At 40.6% G+C, this 25,036-nt stretch overlaps 2 protein-coding genes across 9 annotated transcripts in view; one reads left to right on the top strand and one right to left on the bottom strand.

The window, feature by feature from the left end:
• Window positions 1-9,474, top strand: part of EIF2AK4 (eukaryotic translation initiation factor 2 alpha kinase 4) — a 100,138-nt gene extending 90,664 nt beyond the window's left edge. For 6 of the 8 annotated variants that reach the window (XM_058738228.1, XM_058738227.1, XM_058738230.1 and 3 more), the window contains 7 exons: window positions 363-475; window positions 2,917-2,975; window positions 3,894-3,991; window positions 5,198-5,266; window positions 5,793-5,837; window positions 8,617-8,735; window positions 9,239-9,474. In XM_058738228.1, the coding sequence (XP_058594211.1) occupies window positions 363-475; window positions 2,917-2,975; window positions 3,894-3,991; window positions 5,198-5,266; window positions 5,793-5,837; window positions 8,617-8,735; window positions 9,239-9,296 (561 nt within the window). In that variant the 3' untranslated portion in view covers window positions 9,297-9,474. Of the gene's footprint in view, window positions 1-362; window positions 476-2,916; window positions 2,976-3,893; window positions 3,992-5,197; window positions 5,267-5,792; window positions 5,838-8,616; window positions 8,736-9,238 lie in introns of those variants that run through there. The other 2 variants (XR_009264226.1, XM_058738232.1) reach the window with 2 other exon arrangements.
• A 6,145-nt stretch (window positions 9,475-15,619) lies between these two features.
• Window positions 15,620-18,603, bottom strand: SRP14 (signal recognition particle 14). Its single transcript, XM_058738226.1, has 5 exons — window positions 18,478-18,603; window positions 18,265-18,337; window positions 17,633-17,745; window positions 16,466-16,498; window positions 15,620-16,005 (listed from the first exon to the last, which is right to left on the bottom strand). The coding sequence occupies exons 1-5, from the start codon at window positions 18,499-18,501 to the stop codon at window positions 15,916-15,918; spliced, it is 333 nt and encodes a 110-aa protein (XP_058594209.1). The 5' UTR covers window positions 18,502-18,603; the 3' UTR covers window positions 15,620-15,915.
• Window positions 18,604-25,036: the final 6,433 nt, after the last annotated feature.

Below are 25,036 nucleotides of genomic sequence, written 5' to 3'. Positions count from 1 at the left end.
AGCTGGTTAGTCTTGCCCCCTCCCACCCCCCTTTTAAACTCTATCACCAGTGATAAGCTTTTCTAGTCTATACCAGAGTTTCTCAAAGCCACAGTGACGTTTGGGGCCAGATAATTATGGGGGCTGCTGTTCTGGGCACTGTAGGATGTTGAACAGCATCCCAGGCCTCTCTCCCCAAGATGTTAGTAGCACCCTCTATAGATGTCACAACCAAAACTTGTCTCCAAACATCGCCAGCTGTCCTGTGGTGAGCAAAATTGCCTCTGGTCGAGAACCACCAACCTGAACTGTTGACTTCATTTTGTACTCGGGTTCAGCCAATTGGCTTCAGAAATTGATGGATCTATTTCATTCTTTTTAAGGTTAAGTCTTTTGAGAAGGAAAGGCAAACAGAGAAATGCGTGCTGGAGTCTGATCTTATAGACTATGTTGTGCAGAAACTCAGGACTAAAGTCAGTGATGAAAGGACTATCAGGTAACAAAGGCCCAGAAAACCAGCTGTGATACCTGTAGAACTTCCATGCCTTTTTTAGAAAAATCAATTTGATCCTTTTGGGAAATAAAGATTCATCAGGATAACTTTTAATGGACCATTCTGTTGCTTCTGAAGAACTCAAGAGTTGAAGTATATGATCCCCTGTATAAGACTAATCCTACTTTCAGTGTTCCTTTCTCGTAACGTGTCAGAGAATGCTTTATCAGTTTGAAAGTCCTCAGGAGCCAGAATTATCTTACTTGGTCTGTTATGCAGCAAATTTTGGTAGTATTTTGTCAATATATTTGAAAGATCTAATATATTCTGGGAAAAGATCTCATATTAAATGTACACTGGCTCAACTCTCTGGATAGGAATTTAACAAAGTTAAGAACCTTAAAAATTAAAAAGAAAGACCCATTAATACTACTTTCAGGAATTTATAGCAAAAATTATCCCATGGGGGTACGTGAAAGATGTCTATCAAGGCATTGTTTATAACAGCAGTTCGAAACTTTTTGGCCTTAGAAGCCCCTTAAAAATTATTTGAGGGCATCAAAGAATGTTGTTTATGTGGGTTGCATCTATTAGTAATTTGGTAGAATTAAAATGAATATTTTAAAAATATTTTTTTAAATAAACCTATTACATGCTAATCTAAATGACATATTTTAATGAAAAATAACTATTTTCCAAAACCAAAGAAATTTAAGAAGAGCAACACTTTCATCTTTTTACAGATAAAGAGACAAAAATGGGAAAAAAATGCATTAACACTTTGATAGAAAAAACTAGATTGTCATCTGCTTCTGCATTCAGTCGGTTGTGCTATCACCCATCATACAGTCTCTGGAAAATTCCAGGACACACTTGTGAGAGGATGAGCATAAAAAAAAGAGAGAAGTAACATTTTAGGATTGTGGTGAAAATTGTCTTGACCTTACAGACCTCTGAAAGGGTCTCAGGGGCCTCCAGAGGTCCCTGGACCACACGCTGAGAAATCTCTCACTTATAGTATCACAAAATCCATTCTAGAAGATTGTTTGGATTATAGTAATATAGTGAAATGCTATGCAGCCTTCAAAAATGATGATTCTAGGGGCCAGGCCTGACTGGCTCAGTCAAAAGAACATGTGACTCTTGATCTCAGGATTATGAGTTTGAGCCCCATATTGGACACAGAGTTTACTTAAAAACAAAATTTTTTTTAAAATGTTGATTCTAGTAAAGCTGAATTTATTGACATGGAAGGATGTCCATAGACAACATATACGATCCTATTTTTCTCAATCAAAATACACAGTCCATGTATAGGCTGGAATGACGTACCAAATTTTTAATTGTAGTTATTTCTGGTTAGTGGGATTACAAGGGATCCTAATTTTCTTAAGGCTTTTTTTTTTTTTTAAATAAATGTGTAACTTTTACATATATGCTCATAATCAGAAATACCTTTTTTGGCTTCTATCAGTGATTCTCAAGTAGGGGACACTTGGCACTGTTTGCAGACATTTCTGGTTGTTAGAACTGGGGGGTGCTGCTAGTATCTAGGAGGGATCAGGGGTGCTGCTGCTTCTACAGTACATGGGACTGACCGCCCAGACCACCAACCAAGAGTTATCTGGCCCCGAATGTCAATAGTGCCAACGGTGAAAAATCCTGGCTTCTATAAGATAAACATTCTTACTCTCTTCTCCTTCCCTCACCCTGCTTGAATAAATTCCCATCTGCACCTAGCTTGAATAAGTTCACCATCACGCTTTCTCTGAAGGCATATAATGTTCTGGAAGTCACCAGATATTAGAATTATGGATTTTAAAAAATAGAGGTTTAGAAAGCATAAAATACTCAACTAATTAATAGTACAGGTGAACATTAAGACACTTAAAAGGCCAGATGGGATTCAGTTTTAGCAGGGAAAGGTTTAAAATCTTTCTTCCATGTGCGTGATTACTTCCATGTTTTCCCCGAGAGAACTATTATGTCTCTCAAAGGCTATAAACTAATTCAGTCTTTAAAAGAATGTCCATTCACAGCTTTTGAAAGAATCTCCTTGTTTACTAAATGTTCTCCTGTGGGAGATCACCAAGGTTGCTGCCATAATAAAGGTGGGGCATGCCATTGCTAATGTTTCCTTGTATTGTGAGGGGGGCGGAAAGAACGCCCATTATATTTCATTGAAATTAGCTTCTTATGTTGAGCCAGGATTTCAGACATAGCTGAATACATCAAAAGGTTGTCTTTAGACATTTGTTAATCTGAAATGACATCCTTTATAATTTTTACTTGCTGTTGACCAAACGCAAAATTAAGTTCAAGTTTTGTTATTTTCCTTCCACTAATAACCACCATTTAGTTTTTACACTTAATAGAAAAAATGGCTCACTTTATCTGTGTTTTGCTTTATTGACTGTTTTGTAATTGTTTTTGTTTGTTTTTAGAGAAGCTTCCGATAATCTTGCAGTGCAAAATCTGAAGGGGTCATTTTCTAATGCTTCAGGTATTTACTAATTATGATCTGAACATAATCGTGCTGTGTGTGTGCGTGCACGTTTGCGGTAAGCACTAATGACTGTGCTGCCTCCTTGCTGCATCAGAAATATATCTTGAAAGTAACATATACTGTTAAATGTACCAGCTGGAATTTTTCTCTGTGCTTTGAAACCCACATCCTAGAAAAAGATGGGAAGTCTGGTGATTCCTCTGATCCTAATACATCCCTGTCTTACTGTCTTATTTTCACAACTGGTTTAATCTTCCTTTGGCTCGGTTTATTGTACAGATTAAATATGGGTAATTTTCCTGGAAATCTTCCCCACACAGAAGATTGAAGAATAATATGTTGAAATCCCTTGAGAAAGACACTGTGCATCCATTTTGTTTTCCTGAAAGCCAAGAGGAACAGTGGTGATAGTTAAATCTTTAGTTTCACCACATCTACCAACCTTACTGAAAAAGCAATGTCCCGAGCATTGTCCACAAGACGACTTATTTGGCTTTTAACAGAACTGGGTCTTTTTGGTTTGTTTCTGCTAGCATTGACTTTCTGCCACTGTCGGTTTTCAAATACTTTCAGGAATTTAGAATTTGAGGGATAGTTAAGTGTGATTTTTTTTTTTTCTCCTTAAGGTCACCAGGTTTTGGTGACAAATATAGCCTCCCTGTGCCTTAGTCATCTTCTATCCCACCTCCCACTTGAGGAGAGAAGCCTGGTAATTTTGACAAAAGCATCAGGGTTCTGGGCTCCTCCAGGTCAAGTGCAGGTAGTTTTAGAGATGGAAAACCAAGCGCAGACAGAACCTAGCCCATAGAATGACACCAGGGCAGCTTCTACGAATATCCCTGCCATCTCCGTGGTGTGTTACAGAAAGTGGGTGGGATCAGTTAAGACCATACATTCTGAAACTCTCTGTTTCAGGTTTGTTTGAAATCCATGGAGCCGCTGTTGTTCCCATTGTGAGTGTGATCGCCCCAGAGAAGCTGTCAGCCAGCACTAGGAGGCGGTATGAAACTCAGGTACACAGTTCCCTCAGCTTTCTCGTGTAAGCTACAAAGGAGGAAGAAAATAGGAAAGGAAGTTAAGAAACAGAGTTTCCTGGAAATATTTTCCTCCTCACGTCCGTAACTTGGTGGCTTCTGAAAATTCATCAACTCAGAGCCATCTCTGGTGTTAGGATTCTGCCCCATTTGCCCTCCAAAGAGGCATCCGTGTATGTTGTGGGCACCTAGAAGCACCTACTGTTAGAGTTATTAGATCTAAACAAAGACTTTCTGGTCTATGTCTAATGGCAGAAAGGGTTGGGTTTTGTTCTGAATAACAAAGCACATGAGATCTGTTCCAAGACTTGGGGCAGGTTTCTGTCTGCATACATGTTTTTGCTATCTCCTATATGCCGGATTTGGTGTGAAATACCATGTAAAATTTAAAAGACATATGGCATGTCCCACTCCTCAGAGTTTATAAAACCTTAGAAGCATATGCAGGATACAGTTGGGAGACCAACAGAGGAAAAGTAACAGAATGCTGCATTAGGCACACTGAATAGGAGTGTTAGGAGTGTGCTACATACAGACACAGGGGCGGGGTGGAGAGCAGTGTCTGCACGGATGATAGACCAAGGCCTCCTGGAGGGAATCCCTGATGGATTTAAATAGGTAGGGGAAAGAAATAAGGGCAGTCCTCACACTCATGAGCCCGGTCAGGACACTGGCCTAACTTGGGAAGTGAGTGTTACAGAACAGTCATTATGTAGAAATGCGTTTAGACAAATATAAAAGATGACCTCATTTTGCTATGCTCTCCTGGCTGTTTCTCAGGATGTTGGATGGTGACGCATTTTCACATCTTTCTGTTGCTTTCAGCCCCCTTGAGTTCCGTGTCCTCACTGCTGTCACCTTCTTCTTTTTCCAAATGTAGCTTAATAATAAAATCCTCCTGCTCCCACGCACAGTTTTAGTGCCCTGAGCTTAATGCTAAACAACTAAGTAGGTGGAGCATTAAATTATCAAAACAGACTATAAAATCTCATTTCCCCTGAGATCAGGATAGACTAAGCACTCATCTTTCCGGGGTGGGTTGAGAACAGTCCTTAATCTTTGGGAGCCCTTCTAGGCCTTAGTTTGTCACTCGTGATGGATGGTTTCCTACAATAAGAAATAAAATGGCAAGAAAGATGGTTTGGGTTGGCAGCTTCTGAATTCTGACAGGTTTTCTTGTTTTAGGTACAAACCCGACTTCAGACCTCCCTTGCCAACTTACATCAGAAAAGCAGTGAAATTGAAATTCTGGCTGTAAGTCTCTTTCTTTAACATTTTGAGAATTGTCCTGTTTTTAAAGTTGTTTCCTCAGAGGTCAGGCCATTTATGCTCAGTGTGCACAGTATTGGGATCCAGGCCTTTTATCACTGATATGAACCACATGCAATCTAAATCTGTAAAAACTGGGGAGAAAACTGAAGGTTCTGTGTTTGTTTCTCCTGTTTTCTTCCTCTGAAAGATGGCGGGGCAGGGGGAATAAAAACAAAATCACCATTTTCCTAAAATGTTTCAGACCTTTGCCTCTTTAAAAATATACTGAGTGCAGAAAGTAGCAGCAAGCTTCTGGGGTGTAACATGTGAGGACCAGAGATATTCGTTTTCCAGTGCTGACCTCTTACCGTTGCATGGTTCATCTAAGGGTGCTTTATTTTATAGCATAGTCATGTCCCAGACTCTGCCAACCCTATTCATGTTGCTCCCTCCAAACAACACCATTGTCAGGCAGTATGTGCTGCCTTGGGTTCCTTGACAGATAACCTACATTTTCATGTATCGACAGGTGGATCTACCCAAAGAAACCATCCTACAGTTTTTATCATTAGAGGTAAGCAAGATGAACTCTTGTGCATTATGGCCTTTAAAATTCCGAAGTTTGGGTGTTAATTTGCCAAAACAAAATTCAATAACATTGTTCTTTTATGTGACATATATATTACTGAATCAGATTTTGAGAGAATCATACTTTTCTAGTGACTTTCTTTTAAATTTCAGAGAATATTTCAACACCCTGTATTTTTACTGCACACCTCATATTTTTACTGTGTATCAGGCTCTAGCAGGCCTTGCTCTAAGCATGATTTTTTTTTAATTTTTTAAAAATTTACATCCAAATTAGCATATAGTGAAACAATGATTTCAGGAGTAGATTCCTTAATGCCCCTCACCCATTTAGCCCATCCCTCTGCCCCACAACCCCTCCAGTAACCCTCAGTTTGTTCTCCATATGAGTCTCTTCTGTTTTGTCCCCCTCCTTATTTCCCTTCCCTTATGTTCATCGGTTTTGTCTCTTAAAGTCCTCATATGTGTCAAGTCATATGATTTTTGTCTTTCTCTGACTAATTTCACTTAGCATAATACCTTCCAGTTCCATCCACATAGTTGCAAATGGCCAGATTTCATTCTTTTTTATTGCCAAGTGATACTCTATTGTGTGTGTGTGTGTGCGCGCGCGCACATACCACGTCTTCTTTATCCATTCATCCATCGATGGACATTTGGGCTCTTTCTATACTTGGGCTACTGTCAGTAGTGCTGCTATAAACATGGGGGTGCATGTGTCCCTTTGAAACAGCACACCTGTATCCCATGGATAAATGCGTAGTAGTGCAATTGCTGGGTCATAGGATAGTTCTATTTTTAGTTTTTTGAGGAACCTCCATACTGTTTTCCAGAGTGGGTACACCAGCTTGCATTCCCAAGCATTTTTCAAATATTAACTCCCTTAATCATAACAAACTCGAGATAGGTACTGTTAACCCATTATATAAATAAAAATCAGCATTTTACATTTTATGGTGAATGAAAGAAGAGATATTAAGTATCTTTAAAAAAAAATTTTTTTTTTGAGAGAGAGCACACAAGCAGGGGAGAGGGGCAGAGAATCTTAAGCAGGTTTCCACACTTAGCATGGAGCCCAACCTGGGGCTCAATCCCACGATTCTGGGCTCATGACCTGTGCCAAAATCAAGAGTCAGACCCTCAACCCACTGAACCACCCAGGTGCCCAGAAATATAAAATACCTTACTCGAGGTCAACCTACTAGTAATTAGCAGAGACAGAATTTGAACCTAGACAGACCAGTAAAATCTATACTCTTAACCTCCATACAATGCTGTCTCAGACCTTCGTTACAACTAGGAAAGCTTATTTGTAGAACTAGAACTATGTATTTTTATAAAAATTAAGTCAAGAATTAAGTGTGTGTAAGTTTTTATAGGTAGCACTAAAAACAATCTGATTTAAAAATGGACATAGGACCCAAATAGACATTTTTCCAAAGACATACAGATGGCCAACAGACACATGGAAAGATGCTCAACATCACCCATCATCAGGGAAATGCAAATCAAAACTACAATAAGATAGCTAAATGGAATAAACCAGAGAAAGACAAATTTCATGATTTCATTCATATGTTGAATTTAAGAAACAAAGCAAATAAGGGAAAAAAAAGAAGACTAAGGAACACTCTCTAGTTAAGAGAACTGATGGTTACCAGACAAGGGGTGGATAGGTACAATCGGTGAAGGGGATAGAGTACACTTACCATGATGAGCATGGAATATGTATAGAAACGTTAAATCACTATATTATATACCCGAAACTAATACTGTATGTTAACCATACTGGAATTAAAAAAGTAAAAAACACTTTTATTTATTTTTTGAGAGAGAGAGCACAATCAGGGACAGGGAGAGAATCCTAAGCAGGCTGTGCACTGCCAACTCGAAGCCTGATGCGGGCTTGATTTCACAGTGAGATCATGACCTGAGCCAAAATCAAGAGTCAGATGCTCAATGGACTGAGCCACCCAGGTACCCCCAAAAAAGTTTTTTTTATAAGTAGCCTTTAATATCAAATAGCCTAAAACTTCTAAAAAGTTGAATAAGCATTTCTTCAAATGTATATTATTTTGAGAGAGCACGAGTGGGGGAGGGGCAGAAAGAGGGAGTCACAGAACCTGAAGCAGGCTTCAGGCGCTGAGCTGTCAGCACAGACCCCGACATCGGGCTCAAACCCATGAACAGTGAGATCATGACCTGAGGTGAAGCTGGAGGCTTAACTGACTAAGCCACCCAGGTGCCCCTGAATAAGCATTCTTAAGGTAACAAACTTCAATCATAGCTGCAGGTGATTTTTTTTTAACATCCTATCAAAGAATACTTTTTTGTCAACTCTGTGTTTAGTCACAGATTAAATTAGATGAAAAAAATGAACTTTGCCCCCAAAGTAACATTTGATACATTTTTCTCTTGTCATCTTGTAAATAAGCATATACCACTGTGCTGGCAGTTACTGCTTTATGCTCCACTCAAATGGATGCACACAGAGGTGTTATTTGCATTTTACACAAAATAAATCAGTAATAACTGGTCTAAAGTCACGTAGCACACTACGGCATTGCTCAGCAGGATCTAAAAAGGAGTCTTGTACAGAAAAATCGGTGCTTCAAAGGAAAAACCCCAACAATCTCCCACCAGTTTTATCTGTAAGTGATTTTTTGCAGTACACTTAAATGGCATTGGCATTTCATTAGTGACCCAGAAAAAGCCAGTGAATAAACACTAGGACCTGTCATTAAGTCTTATCTATGTTTTCCTAGTGGGATGCTGATGAACAGGCATTTAATACAACTGTGAAGCAGCTGCTGTCCCGCCTGCCAAAGCAAAGATACCTCAAATTAGTCTGCGATGAAATTTATAACATCAAAGTAGAAAAAAAGTAAGTTACCACTTAGGTATTGCAGGTTTCAGTGTGGGTTAAAACTCAAGGAGGGATTTCGAAATGGCATATTTTATTGTCTTGTCGAGTTGTGATGGCTGATAAGCGATTATGTTGGAATGGCACCTGATAACCAGTAAGGCTTGCTCAGGACTATGAATCAGTCATGATTTGTCAATAACAAAACCCAGCAGTCCCAGGGGTAGCAATCCCACTTCGAATCTACATCACCCAGGTAACTCCTACGAATGTCTAAATGAAAGGGAAATGCTGTGACTGCTGTGCTGTAGATGTCCTCATGTCAGAATGCCAGTCATTCGTTACCAGCTGCTTAAAAGGCATGGTGTCCCCCTTATGTAGGATCCTATACTACAGACCCTTGCCCATCACCACTTCTGTAAAACTTAGTTTTTTCAATGACTAGCCTTACACTAAGCATTCTAAATTTGTTATTAACTTTGTTCTTCACCCATTATATTGATCCTACCTTTTCTCTTTTGCAGGGTATCTGTGTTATTCCTGTATAGCTACAGAGATGACTACTACAGAATTTTATTTTAATCCTAAAGAATGGTCATTATCTTGTTGAAAGACAGGAGCTTATACTATGAAATGTTGTACATTCACTGTAATTTAAACTTTACATTCTAAGAAGGTGTCCCACAAAGTTGAGCTTTGTAAGTTTTTAATGTGTAATATATAAATTTATCTTTTTGAATATAATAAATGCTTTCATATATCTGCTGCTTTTAAATTGCAAATCCATTCACACTGAAGGTTTTGTGGAGCTAGAACACAAGAAAACAGCCACTTTTTTTCTTAATCCTAATGACTAAGCACATGACTATGCCCAAACCACCCCAAAAAGGTCCACACCAAGAAATGTAGTAATTAAAACAGCCAAAAAGTAATGTACAAGAGAAAACAGTTACATACAAGGGAAACCCTGTAAGGCTACTGGCTAATTTTTCACCAAAAGCTTTGCAGGCCAGAAGGAGGGACATGATATATTCAAAGTGCTGAAAGAAAACCTGCAGCCACAAATACTCTATCCAGCAAGCCTATCCTTCAGAATAGAAGGAGAGAGAGAGTTTCTCAAACAAAAGCTAAAGGAATTCATGACCACTAAACCAGCCCTACAAGATGTGTTAAAGGGGACTCAGTGGAAAGGAAAGACCATATAGACAGAAGAAAAGTAGAAAGCACAAAAGCATAAAATTAAGTTTATCTATAAAAATTAGTAAAGGGATTCACAAAATAAAAGGATGTAAAGTATATCCCAAATACCTAGAATGTGGGGAGAGGAGTAAACAATGGGTTCAAACTTAAGTGAACAACAACTTAATATAGATTGCTATATGCACAAGAAATGAGATACTAACTACTAACCTAATGGTAACCACAAATCAAAAACCAGTAATAGGCAAAAAGTAGAAAAAAGAATATGTCTAAGGAAAGCCAGCAAACCGTGAGAGGAGATTAAGAAAGTACAAAATCAACCATAAAACAAGTGACAAAATGGCAGTAAGTACATACCTATCAATAATTACTTTGTAAATGGACTACAGGCTCCAATCAAAAGACACAGGGTGTTGGGGCACCTGGGTGGCTCATTCAATTAAGTGTCCAACTCTTGATCTTGGCTCAGGTTACGATCTCATGGTTTGTGAGATGGAGCTCTTCCACTGGGCTCTCTGTACCGAGCAAGGAGCCTGCTTGGGATTCTCTCCCCCTCTCTCTGTAACTCCCCTACACCTCAAGTGTGCACACACTATCTCTCAAATAAACTTAACTAAGCCACCCAGGGGCCCCTTTTCTTTTTAAGTGTCTGACTTCAGCTTAGGTCATGATCTCTAGGTCATGATCTCATGGTTCCTGAATTCGAGCAGTACATCAGGCTGTCAGTTCAGGGCCTGCTTCAGATCCTCTGTCCCTCCCCTGCTTGTGCATGTGCTCTCTCTCTCAAAACTAAACATTAAAAAAAAAAAAAATTTAGGGGCGCCTGGGTGGCTCGGTCGGTTAAGCGTCCGACTTCGGCTCAGGTCATGATCTCACGGTCCGTGAGTTCGAGCCCCGCATCGGGCTCTGTGCTGACAGCTCAGAGCCTGGAGCCTGTTTCAGATTTGTGTCTCCCTCTCTCTCTGCCCCTCCCCTGTTCATGCTCTGTCTCTCTCTGTCTCAAAAATAAATAAATGTTAAAAAAAAAAAAAATTAAGTTAAAAAAGACATGGGGTGACAGAATGGATGAAAAGGCAAGGCCCATCTATATGCTGCCTACAAGACAGTTCTGTCTTAAAGGCACCTCCAGATAAAAGTGAAGGGATGGAAAAGCACTTATGCAAATGGAAATAGAAAGCTGGGGTTGCAATCCTCATGTTGGACAAAACAGACCTTAAAACAAAGACTGTAATGAGACAAAAACACCACATAATAATAAAGGGGACAATCCAACAAGATGTCACCATTGTAAATATTTATGCACCCAACATGATAGCACCCAAATACATAAAAAGCAGGTAATAACAAAGGAAGTAATCGATAGTAATACAATAATAATAGGGTACTTTAACACCCCACTTACATCAACGGGTAGATAAGACAAAATCAGCAAGGAAACTGGTTTTGAATGATACACTGGGTAAGATAGATCTAACATATATTCATAACATTCCATCCTAGAGCAGCAAAATAAACATTCTGTTCACGTACACATGGAACACTCTCCAGAACAGATCACATATTAGGCCACAAACAAGCCTCAAGAAACAAATTATACCATGTATCTTTTTCCAACCACAGTGCTAAGAAACTAGAACTCAATCAACCACAAGAAAAAGTCTGGAAAGAGCATAAAACACAGGGAAGTTAAATAACATGCTACTAAACAATGAATGGCTCAACCAAGAAATCAAAGATACACAGAGACAAATCAAAGTGAAAATACAATGGTCCAAAATCTTTGGTGTGGGCAAAAGCTGTTCTAAGAGGTAAGTTTATACCAATACAGGTCTACATCAAGAAAAATCTCAACCTAACCTTACACCTAAAGAAACTAGGGGAAAAAGGAAAACCCAAAACCAGTAGAAGGAAGGAGATAATAAAGATTAGAGCAAACATAAACCAAATAGAAACTAACACGATAGAAAAGATCAATGAAACTAGGAGCTGGTTCTTTGAAAAGATAACAAAATTGATATCATTTAGCCAGACTCATCAAAGAAAGACTCCAATCAAAAAAAAGAGGAGAAATAACAGCTGACACCACAGAAATAAAAAAGGATTATAATATGAAAACTACATGCCAACAAATTAAGACAACCTAAAAGAAATGGGTACATTTCTAGAAACACATAACCTCCCAAAACTGAATCAGGAATAAAGAATTTGAACAGACCGGGGCGCCTGGGTGGCGCAGTCGGTTAAGCGTCTGACTTCAGCCAGGTCACGATCTCGTGGTCCATGAGTTCGAGCCCCGCGTCAGGCTCTGGGCTGATGGCTCGGAGCCTGGAGCCTGTTTCCGATTCTGTGTCTCCCTCTCTCTCTGCCCCTCCCCCGTTCATGCTCTGTCTCTCTCTGTCCCAAAAATAAATAAAAAACGTTGAAAAAAAAAAAATTTAAGAATTTGAACAGACCAATTACCAGCAATGAAATTGAATCAGTAATCAAAAAACTCTCAAGAGGATTTCACAGGTAAATTCTACCAAACATTTAAAGAAGGGTTAATACCAATTCTTCTCAGACTATTGCAAAAAATAAATGAGGGAGGTACGCTTTCAAATTCATTCTATGAGGCCAACATTACTCTGATACCAAAACCAAATAAAGACATTACAAAAAGAACTACAGGCCAGTATCTCTGTAAAATCTGTGAAAACACAAGATGTAAAAATCCTCAACAAGATACTAGCAAACTGAATCTAACAATACATTTAAAACCAACATTCACCACAATTAAGTGGGATTTGTTCCTGGGATGCAGGAGTGGCTCGGCATTCACAAATTAATCAATGATCAAATGATACATCAAGAGAATGGATAAAAACCATATCATTTCAATAGATGCAGAAAATGTATTTGACAAAGTACAACATCCACTCATGATAAAAATCCTCAACAGACTAGGCTTAGAGGGAACATATCTCGACATAATAAGAATCATACCTGAAAAACCCACAGCAAACATCATTCTCAATAGTGAAAAAGTGAGATCTCCTCTGAGATCAGGAAAAAGAAAAGCTCTCACCACTTTTAGTCAACTTTGTACTGGAAGTCCTAGTCACAGCAACCAGGTAAAAAAAGAAATAAAAAGCATCCAAACTGGTAAGAAGTAAGTACAACTTTATTCACTACTTGCAGATGTCATTAACTACTACATATAGAAAACCCTAAAGGCCCCACCAAAAAACTACTAGAACTGATTAATGAGTTCAGTAAGGTCACAAGATACAAAATCAATATACAGAAATCCACTGCATTTCTATACACTAACAATGAAGTAGCAGAAAAGAGAAGCTAAGAAAACAATCCCATTTACAACTCCATCAACAACAAAATACTTATGAATAAACTTAACCAAGGAGATGAAAGAACTATACTCTGAAAACTATAAAACACTGATGAAAGCAATTGAAGACGACACAAATGAAAAGACATTCCATGCCTATGGATTGGAAGAACAAAGATGTCCACACTACCCAAAGCAATCTACAGATTCAATGCCATCTCTATCAAAATACCAACAGCATTTTCCACAGAACTGGAACAATCCTAAAATTGTATAGAACCACAAAAGACCCCATAATAGCCAAAGCAACTGTGAAAAATAAAAAAGTGGACATATCACAATCCCAGATCTCAAGATACACTTACAAAGGTGTAGTAATCATAACAGTACAGTGCAGATACAAAAATAGAGATCAATGGAATAAAATAGTCCAGAAATAAAACCATGCTTAATGCTTACATAGTCAATTTTTGACAAAGGAAGCAAGAATATGCAATGGGAAAAAGTGTCTTCAACAAATGGTGTTGAGAAAAGTAGACCACTCTCTTACATCCTACACAAAAACAAATTCAAAATGTATTAAAGACCTTAATTATGACACCTCAAACCATAAAAGTCCTAGATGAGACCACAACTAGTCATTTCTCTGGCATCGGCTGTAGCAACATTTTTCTAGATATGTCCCCCCGAGGCAAGGGAAACAAAAGCAAAAATAAACTATTGAGACTACATCAAAATAAAAAGCTTCTGCATAGGTAAAAAAAAATAACAAAACTAGAGGCACCTGGGTGGTTCAGTCAGTTAAGCATCCAACTTCGGTTCAGGTCATGATCTTGTGGTTTGTGAGTTCCAGCCTTGCATGGGGCTCTGTGCTGACAGCTCGGACCCTGGAGCCTTCTTCGGATTCTGTGTCTCTCTTCCTCTCCCCTACCCCCCTGGCCCCCACTCGCACTCTGTCTCTCCCTCCCTCAAAATAAATAAACATTAAAAAAAATTTTTTTTTAATTAACAAAACTAAGACAATCTACCGAACAGGATATTTGTAAATGACATATCCAATAAAGGGTTAGTATCCAAAATACATAAAGAACTTTTATAACTCAACACCAAAACAAGAGCCCAATTAAAAATGGGCATAAGACATGAACAGACATTTCTCTAAAGAAGACATACAGATGGTCAACAGACGCATAAAAAATGCTCAACATCACTCATCATCAAAGAAATGCAAATGAAAATCACAATGAGATATACCACTTCCCACCTGTCAGAATGGCTAAAATCAAAAACACAAGAAACAAGTGCTGGCAAGGATGTGGAGTAAAAGGAACCCTCCTGCACTGTTGGTGGGAAGGCAAACTGGTACAGCCACTGTGGAAACCAGTATGGAGGTTACTCAAAAAACTAAAAAATAGAACTACCATATGATTCAGTAATTCCACTACTATTTACCCAAAGAACACAAAACACCAATTCAAAAAGATACATGCACCCCTAGGTTTACTGAAGCATTACTTAAAATAGCCAAATTATGGAAGTAGCCCAAGTGTCCGATGGATAGATGAATGGATAAAGCAGAGGTAGATACATACACAATGGAGTACTGGTTACAAAAAAGAGTGAAATCTTGCCATTTGCAACAACATGGTTGGATCTAGAGAGTATAATGCTAAGTGAAATCAGAGAAAGACCTATACCATATGATTTCAGGTGCAGAATTTAAGAAACACCACAAGCAAAAAAAAGGGACAAACCAAAAAACAGACTCTTAACTACAGAGAACAAACTGATAGGGGCAAGTTGGGGTCAGGGGAGGGGTGAAACAGGTGAAGGGGATTAAGACTTCACTTATCCTGATGAGCACTAAGTCATGTACAGAATTGCTGAATCACTATACTGTACACCTGAAACAACTGTAACACTTAACTATTCTGGAATTTTTACACAATTTTTCCTTTGGATGTAGGTAAACATTAAGAAATCTGATAAAGAGAGGTTGTCCAATAACCCATCATGCAACTTGCTCTCTTGAAAAAATTAAATATTCTTTTTCCCCTCCCCAGAAAATGTCCAAACCAAAGGGCTTCCAGAAATCCGATACCATTTTTAACTTGGAATCGTTATTCCTGCTATTCTGTAATATGTTTATCTTTAAGGCAATTAAGCAAAGTCTCATTTGGCTATGAGAACCCATTCAAATTTGCCAAAGGAACCATGATGTTAAATTATACGGCCCGTTGGGAAGACTACCCATGAGATAGCACAACTTTTTATAAAACTGTCAGGTTTTAATTCCAATAACCTAGAACACAGGTGAGTAATCATTGCCACAGACTATTAATAGGGGGTGGGAAAAGTAATAAATAAGATATGGTCAGTATGGATAAACAGAAGTTTAATGATCCATTGTTCTTCACATAGAGAGCTACAGAGACTTTATGACCCGGGGACATACAACCATGCAACACGGACCAATTAGCCAATGCTAAAATACACTTGGCTTCTTACAACTACCCTGTAAACACTGCAGCCCTTCTTCCACCCAAAATGACCCTAATCTCCCAGGAAAAGTTACTACAGGGGAACCAGAAACCTAGCTCTGCGGCCCAAAGTAAAAACCAAAGGAAAACTAGTAGTTCGGCGGTTAGTTGGTGAAAGCAGGAAACCTGGTGCCCTTCACTGTGCTGCTTTGCTCTTCTTACTCTTGCTCTTTTTGTCCCTCTTCTTCAGCCCATCCATGTTAGCTCTCAGTAGGTTGGAGTAAGCCTAAAAGACACACAGCGCCCACTTAGTGGGAAGAGTTGCAAATTGGTGGAGCAGCTGCCTCATTTCCATAATGAATTCAGGGTAGTCAGTATCAGAAAGCCTACCTACTTGATAAAGCACCGACGACCACGGGACACGTGTATACTACGGAAAAATGGTGTGAGAGGAAAACACTCTCTCTCACGTGACAGCAGCTCCTGACATTTTTTAAGCCAAAAGAGGAAATTGCAGGCAACTTCTTGTTTAACTATACTACAGAGAACAAATCTGAAGCGGAAAGCAACATCTACCTTAAAAAACTAAAACGGAAGACAACATCGGTGTTGAAAGTAAAATTCAGAGCCTGGCAGTTTCACTCAACCTACTGACAAAACGTAAGAAATATCATACTTAACCCACTGTTCAATTTGTGCTCACCCTTGCCCTGAGAAAGGGCATATAGGGTACACCAGAAACTCACCATCTGGAACTTGTTCACTTCTTTGGAGCTCACCTGGAAAGGGGAAGGGGGAAAAAAAAAAAAAGGTCCACCCTTATTACTCATATAAGAATCCTCTGTCTCACCCTAGGCAACAACTCTTGAAAACAACATAACATCTTAAAACAAAACCTCTTGAAAACAACGTAACATCGTAATCTCGAAAAAATCTCCTTCCAATTTTAGGGGTCATAATACACCAATGGCTGTTTTCCTACTCTACTCTGCCAGAGGAAGAAGCAAAGCAGCTCTGTACTTTTTTCCACCTGAGAATTGTACCAAGACGAGAAAGAGGTAGAAGGGGGCTCCTAAGGAAGCTATGCTCCTCCCTCTGAAGTTTCTTACACACGTGGCACCAACTTTCTTCCTGGATTCTAGAGATGTCAGAGAACTTTGTTTTAATCTTTTGTGCAAATTACATTTAAACTACTTCCTCCCCACCTTATGTTAAACCTACTTCCATTAATTCAGGCCTATTTAAACAAAATGCAAGCCAACACAAGAGAAATTCTACTTCTGAAGATTCCTAAAGTTTTCGCGTTTCATGATACCCGAGTTTATTTTTTAAATCCACAAGTTTGCATTACTATAAAAGTCCTCTCAAGATAACTGACAAAGGGAAATTTATCAACCAGTTATGGTCTACATTCTAGTAAGGACCCTATACTGATGTAATTAAAGGGCACTGTGGTTCTGCCCCAGCAAAGGAAAGAAGTAATTCATTCAGAATCCAGGAAGTCTTGTTGCTACATATTTGCTATGTCAACCACAAACACAAGGGAATAATCAGCTTACAAGTAAAATCATCTGGTACCAAGAAACTGTTCACTGAAGGCCCAACACGGTAAGGGAATTAGGCATCAAATATTTATGCCAATTCCTCCTTACAATGCCACTATGAGTAAGGACCGATCTGCTAATTTTATTTCCACAAAAACTTCAGTAGAATAAGCGTTTGACTTTTCAAATTTAATTTTGTTCTTGAATTTCCTACTACTAAGGTATTAAAAGAAGGCCCCGATCCCAAAACAGCGGGAGAGCTAAACCCTTACAAACCTTAAAAACAAAAACCTGCTTCAGCTATGCCCCATCCTCAGTGAGGTTCAAGTCTTCTAACTCCAAAACTGTAGTATCATGAATCCAACTCACCACGGTGCTGATCTTCTTTTTCCCATCAGTAGCTCTTAACAGACACTTGTTGTCGGAGGGCTCAAAGCCCTCCACAGAACCTTTCCTTGGAATGGGTTTCGTTCGACCGTCATCTGCATGAAAAATACATCCTGATGAACACAGCCACAGACGTTAACAGGCAGACAAAAAGTGAGTATGGAAGGCATAGGAAGACGATACGTAATTCACCTCCACTGCTCTAGTTCTGATAACTACATCATCTGCTATCACCAACAGCTTGGCCAAACCTTGGGAAACTACTTGCTACTCCCACGACGGGAACACAGTAACAGAAAACCAGCTTAAATCTCACTAACGGCGGGAATTGGAATCCTTGACCAAAAAAAAAAAGCTCTATTTGGGGCACACTGTAACCAGAACCAGTTTGGGTGGCTAAGTGCCGGGGGTCGCACGCACCACAATCCCTAATGCTCCCGTCCCCCAGCCCTGAAAGTGCACACAACAGGAAAAGGAAGGTAGGGGACGGAGGGGATGCGCGGCAAACGGACTCCGCCCTCGGCTCCGGAAACTGGGAACACCTGGCACCCCCGCCGGGGCATCACTCGGCTTCCCAGCTTCTTTCTGGCCCTGCCGCGTGGACAGCTGCTTACACTTCTTCAAGGTGATGAACACGCTGCCCGACAACCGGCACTTCTGGAAGAGTCTGGTCAGCTCCGTCAGGAACTGGAACATAAGCCAGGCCCTGTTAAGCAGTCCCAAATCCTCTCCCCGTCAAGTCCTAGTCCCTCCCGCAGCAGGAGACAGAGGCCCCGAGCTAAGCCCCAAACTACATCCATCCCTCGGCCAGACAGCTGTGGCTTTACCTGCTCGCTCTCCAGCAGCACCATCCCGGCGCCGCTAGCTCCCCTGCGTCAGCATAAGACCCAAGGAACTGGAGCCGGAAGTTTCACCCAGGCTGGGCGGGACTTCCGCTATTAAGTTTCAACTCTCTTCCACCAATCCCTGCCTCTGTCCTCGCCCCTCCCTCCGCCCGCGCCTGCGCTCTGGGACGCCCCCTCCTTCCCAGGAGAGGAACCACCCACGGGGCCCTGGAGCAGTCGGGGTTTTCAGAGACGGGGCGTTCTCGGTCCGGTCGTGGTGTGGATGTGAGGGAGCGTGGAAGAGGGATTTGATGGAAACGCGTAGTTTTGTATATTCAGTGTATGTTGAGCAAATTACATGACAGTTCAGTGCTTCAGTTCCCTCAGCTTGTAATAATGGTATCCAATTCACAGCATGGTTGTGAAGAGTAAATGACTTTATTGGAATTTACCTGAAATAGTGCCTGACACCCAGAAAGTGCCCGATAAGCATTAGCTGTTTTTTTATTGTTGTTTCCATTATCATTGTCATCATTATAATAAATTCCCACGGTGGTCTCTGAACTCTCCCTCTACTCTGACCCCGCTGGGTGGCCCTAAAGGCTGACCCCAACTCTAGCATGAGGGACTGGAGCCCAGTCTTGGTTTTACCTCTGGATTCAGTCAGAAGACCTGCATATCAGGCCCCAGTTCTGCCAGGAGCCAATTTGAACCCTAGGCCCTCTGTGAAGTCAAGCATTTAATCATGCAAGGGGGTTTTACTGAGGGCCTCCTGCCTGTGCCAAACACTGTTGTAGGGGATGGGGATTCAGCAAGATAAACTAAGTTCCTGGTTTCCTGGAACTTGGGTTCAAAGAATAGGCAGGAAATAAGTAAGAATAGCTTCAGATGCTGAGTGCTGTGAAGACAACTCACTAGGGTGATACAAATGAGAGTGAGGTTGGGGTCAGGGAAATCTCTTAGCGGAGAACTTTGACCTAAAAGCTAAAGGGAGCAGCCATTCAAAGATCTGGGGACAGAGTGTTTCAGACACAGGAAATGGCTAGAACAGAAGCCCCAACAGGGGAGCAAATTGCTCTATATGCACAAGGAGGAGTGAACAAATATGGAGAGGTTGGAGAGATTGCAGGTGACCAGCTCACATAGGGCCTATGGCCGTGTAATTTTGGATTTTGTTGCAAGCACAAAGAGAAGCTTCTTGGTTTAAAAAAAAATGTTAATGTTTATTCATTTTTGAGAGAGAGAGAGAGAGAGAGAGAGAGAGACAGTACAAGTGGGACAGAGGCAGAGAGAGAGGGAGACACAGAACCCAAAGCAGGCTTCAGTCTCCCCAGGCACCGCTTTAAAAACTTTTTTTTTAAGTTTATATATTTTGAGAGAGAGAGCAGGGGAGGAACAGAGAGAGGGAGAGAGAGAGAGGATCCCAAGCAGACTCTGTACTGGCAGCGTAGAGCCCGACATGGGGCTTGAACTCATGAACTGTGAGATCATGATCTGAGATGAAATCAAGAATCAGATGCTTAACTGAGCCACCCAGGAGCCCCAAGAGAAGCTTCTTGTTAAGGAAGTTTTAAAGAGGACAGTGACAACTTAATTCACATTTTAAAAGATTCCCACCCCACCCCCTATCTGTGGTGTGGAGAATGCACTGTGGAAGGACAAGGCAGGAAATGGGGAGACCAATTAGAGGGTTGTATTAGCTTCCTATTGCTGCTGTAACAAATCACCACAAACTTAAACACCTAAAACAACACGATTTTGCTCTTTTATAGGTCTAGAGGTCAGGAATCTAAAATCAATGAGTCTGCAAGGTTGTGTTGCATCTGGAAGCTGCAGGGTAAAATCTGTTTCATTGTCCTACCAGAAGTCACCTTCATTTCTTGGCTTGTGGCCCCTTCCTTGCTTCATTACAACCTCTTACTTCCAGTACATCTCCTGATACTTACTCTGATCCTACTGCCTCTCCCTCTTATAGGGACCTTGTGATTATATTGGGCCTTTCTAATAATCTCCCCATCTCAAGATCCTTAATTTAATCACATCCATAAAGTCCTTTAAACATGTAAGGTGACATATTCACAGGTTCCCAGTATTGGGCCATAGACATCTTTGCTGAGTAGAAGGGGCTACCACAGAGGTTACTGCAGAAGTGCAGGTATTAGTACGTTTGCAATCAGATGAGGATATACTTTGAAGGTAGAGTCAATAGGATTCAGGCTCAATTAGATGTTAACATTGCAAGGAAAAAGAAATCAGGAATGAATCAAAGGTTTTTGACTGGAGCAACTGGATGGATGGTGGTGTCATTTACTAAGTAAGGTAGGAAAGACCAGGGAAGTAAAAAGTTTTGTAAGAAGCTTAAGAGTTTTGTCTTGGTCATGTAATAACTGAGATTACATGTTCTTTTAGGGTTCCCAGACCCAATTCCAGTGCCAGCGGGGCAGTGGGGGGTTCCCACACACACAACACCAAGCAATTCTGACACTATCTACCCAAAGATAGGATCAGAATCCGCAGGTTAAGGGTTCAGTCCTGTAAGACTGTACCCTGACCTCCCACTTCAAATGCTAGTCGCTAGCCCAAAGGATTCCAACGACCTCCATCTTAGATTCGATAAATTTGCTAGAGCAGCTCACAAAACTGAAGGAAACACTTAAATTTCTCAGTTTATTAAAGGATATGATAAATGTTAATAACAAGACACCCGTTTCACCTTTAGGACTCTGAGGTGTTTTCAGGAACCGTGGATGAAGACCAAATATATCTGAGAAATATATTCTGGTCATCTGAATGACCAAATATATATTTCTTACAAATCATTACATCATGTGTGTCCAAGTGGAACCATCAAATAAGCAGCTGAATATACATATTTAGAGCCCAGCAGGGAGGTAAAAGTTATACATAAAAATTAGGGAGTCATCATCATATGTCATGAGACTAGAACAGATGAGAATAGTCTGGTGAATATCCCTCCTATTGGGCTGCCAGCACAGGACCACTCTGTGATGACCACCACTATGAATAGCCTTTAAAAAGCCCTGGGTCTGGGTATCACTAGTTCAGAAGTCAGAGTCCTAGTTGGGATCCCCAGTTTGGCCAACTGTAGGTCTAAGCTTGAGCCTAAGTCCTGGGGACAGGTGAGAGAGTGACCCTTTTATTTTACTTGCTTTTCACCAAGACCCACATAATGAGAGATTACAAATAGATTCAGATCCTAGCGAACCAAAAGCCAGCTTCGGTCTGCTACACAGAATCAATAGCCTAGGGTGAGAAGTGGGCAAAGGGTGCTGGACATTTGAAAGAAAGTGTGAAATCATCAGAGAGTGAACATATTTGAGATGTGTTGTCAGATTGCCAGGGAATGTAAGGGCCCACTTGATATTTGTGTCATCAGTTTACATGGAACCAGGTACAGTGCTGTGTTGATCTATGGGTTGGCCTAAATGGTGACCAATGTACTCTGAAATTCTATTGTTCATTGAACATTGAGCAATGTTCTTTCGAGCCATGAGGTTGGTCCTGGGGGCACCTAGGTGAAGGAAATGGCCCTGCCCTCAAGGAACACTGAAGGCCATTATTCATCTGGGGCCTCATCTTCCCATAGGCTCAGTCACACCTCAGTTCCAGTAAAGAGTCAACAGTCCTGCCAGCCATCCAGCATGACATCTCAAGCCTGTCCCATGACAGAACAAACCACTCCAGTAAGAGAAATACCCAAGTCTTCCAGTTTTAGCATCACACTTGGCCCAGTACAATTCAGCTACTGAAAGGGTGTCCTTTGGACTCTATTTTTCTGTGGGAAGTGACTAAGAGCACCTGTTCTGAAGTCCAGTGGATCTGGGTTCAGATCCTACCTCTGCTACCTATTAAATACGTGACCTCAGGCAACCTCTCAAGGTTCCAAATCTCTTCATCAACAAAATGACAATAATACTCATAGATGTTATAAAGATTTTATAAAATACTAAATTTAAGAGCCTTAGGCTTGCTCATATAGGGCAAATATGAATACTTAAATTTAACTTAAATAAAATTAATAAAAGAAAAATTCAGTTCTTTAATCTCACTAACCATATTTCAAGGATTCAATAGCCACATGTGGCTTGGATAGTGCAGATATAGAGCATTTCTATTATGATAGATTCTATTGGATAGCACTACAGAATATGTCAATAACATTGATGGTAGCAGTAATGAATGCTCAATAATGGTAGTAAACAACAGTGTTACTGTTTTTACAGCCACATTCCATCATTTGGATACCACCATTTTGATTTCCACCATTATCCTAATATCACCTGTATTGTTGGCTAATGTTTTTCTTTAAGTTGACTCATTTTATGAGCAAGTGTATGTAATACACCTATATTCATAGGTGGGAAACCAGTATCATTAAATAATGAAAGGCAGCACAAAAATAACTCCTATGAAACAAAATAACATCTGTTATTAAAATATAAATAAAAAAACAAAACAAAATAACAATACATAAAAATAAAAATAATAAAAGCAATAATAAAGTGAATTGCTTTGTAAAAATATATATCTGAAAACAAATTCCTCAATGAGAGAAACAAATGGAACTGTTTATGGTCAGTCAGGAATGCAGTCAGCCCAGTGAACAATGAAATTAAGAGACTATGTCAACAAGACATGGTTAAATTTTAATGTTTTCAAGCACCCCAAATCCTACCTTGCCATTAAGTCGGTGGCTTTTGGCCCTTGGAAGCTGGGTCACCGTCTCCGAGTCACGCAGCCAGACACCTTCCTGCTCCTTCTCCTTCACCCCAGGAGCACTGGGAAATAAAAATGGCTCCCAAATCCCCTCCCACATCCTGAAGCCTTCAGCAAAGGTCCAAGCAGCACTAGAACACCAGCATCTACTTGACCAGCCTTAGCTGCTACGGAAAACCTGGGAGAGAAAAATCCCCCATGCTTCTCAGCAGTATAGGGGCCCAAGGGTGAGGAGGAGTGGGTGTCCTGCTTGTCCCGCCTGAGATCATCCCTACCAAATGCTCCGGTCACACGTGTCCTTTCCTCAGACAGACTACATTTTTGTTTATCAGGTGTTATTTAGGACTGGGTTTGACTTAATGGTCAAGGGCCTTATTTAGGTTAAGGTTGATTAATTTACAGGTGCAGTTACTTAATGCAGTTAAGCTTTGCGATGCCTGGAATATAGAGTGATGATGATAAACACAGATACCACGTTCTGGTGGCCTGAGTTTGAATCCCAGCTCTACCTCTGCTTGTCCACATGACTGGAGGCAGATACCATGACCCTTGTGAAAAGATAATTTTATAAGTAGTTTTTTTTTTTAACTTTTACTGTTTATTTTTGAGAGAGAGACAGAGTGTGAGCAGGAGCTGACAGGGGACGCAGAATCTGAAGCAGCCTCCAGGCTCTTGAGCTGTCAGCACAGAGCCCAACAAGGGGCTCGAACCCATGAACCGCAAGATCATGACCTGAGCTTAAGTCAGATGCTTAACAACTGAGCCACACAGGCGCCCCGAAGATAACTTAAAAAAAAAAAAGAGGTGAAGTCATGACTCTCATATTCAAGTTCTACGTCTCTTATTATTATTACTGAGAGAACCAGCAGATATTGCAACCCATTCAAAGGAGAATCCAAAGAACAGACATATTTATAGAACAGAAATATTGAAATGAATTTGTAATGGAAGAAAATTTGAATTTTCCACAAGACAGGACGGTTGAACAGAATTCATTTGCATATCCAGAGACAAGAATCTTTGCCATCAGTTCTCTATAACCTACAGAGTCGCAAACTAGCTGAAAGGCAATGGAAGTCTATAATCGAATGGCACAGAACGGTGCGCCTCTAAACAGCACGTAATTTTCCATTGGAAACACCGCATTAATTTTTTTTTTTTTTGCTTATTCCAAATTTACTTAAATTCTTCTGTGCCTCAATTTCCTCACCAGTAAAATAGGGATGTAATTCAAGTGCCTGTCTCACTGTGCCATGGGAAGCAGAAAATGAGCTAAGGTATGCATTAATACACCCCAGTCACTTAGATGGGAATTGGGGCTGTTCTCCCTTCCTATTTGTCAAGTGGATTCATTCCACCGGAGTAGATCACAACGCAGCACGCATGGATTTGTGCCCACCTTGCCAGATGTTGTGTTAGTTGTGCTTTCCAATTTCACTCTGAGGGAGGGCCACAGGTTCTGAACTGTCTCATGTAGGCACAGTGCGCTGACTTTGACGTCAGCTCAGGATGAGGGAAGGAAAGAGAGAATCAGGAAAATGCAGCAGAGAATGGAATTGGGTGGGTTTGGGTTCAGGGTGACAGGAGTGTGTCTGGAGACCCCCTGAGTCTGTTGGAGGTGGTTAGCTCTGGTGGAGGCATCCTAGAGATGGCCAGAGGGAGGTGAGGGTATGTCCTGGGAGTCTATGTAGTGCCCAGTGTGAGCAAATAGCCTCTCTATAGCCATGGCAACCACACTCCCTGGACCGAATCCAACCAGATACTTGGACCTACCATTCCTTTATTCTTTCCTTCAGTCAGTCCATCGACAAGTGTTCACAGTGTA

The sequence above is a fragment of the Neofelis nebulosa genome, chromosome 7 (genome assembly GCF_028018385.1).
Source record: "Neofelis nebulosa isolate mNeoNeb1 chromosome 7, mNeoNeb1.pri, whole genome shotgun sequence".
Taxonomy (NCBI): Eukaryota; Metazoa; Chordata; class Mammalia; order Carnivora; family Felidae; genus Neofelis; species Neofelis nebulosa.
Note: the sequence above shows the minus strand (reverse complement) of the source record. Positions and strands in the feature narration are given on the sequence as shown.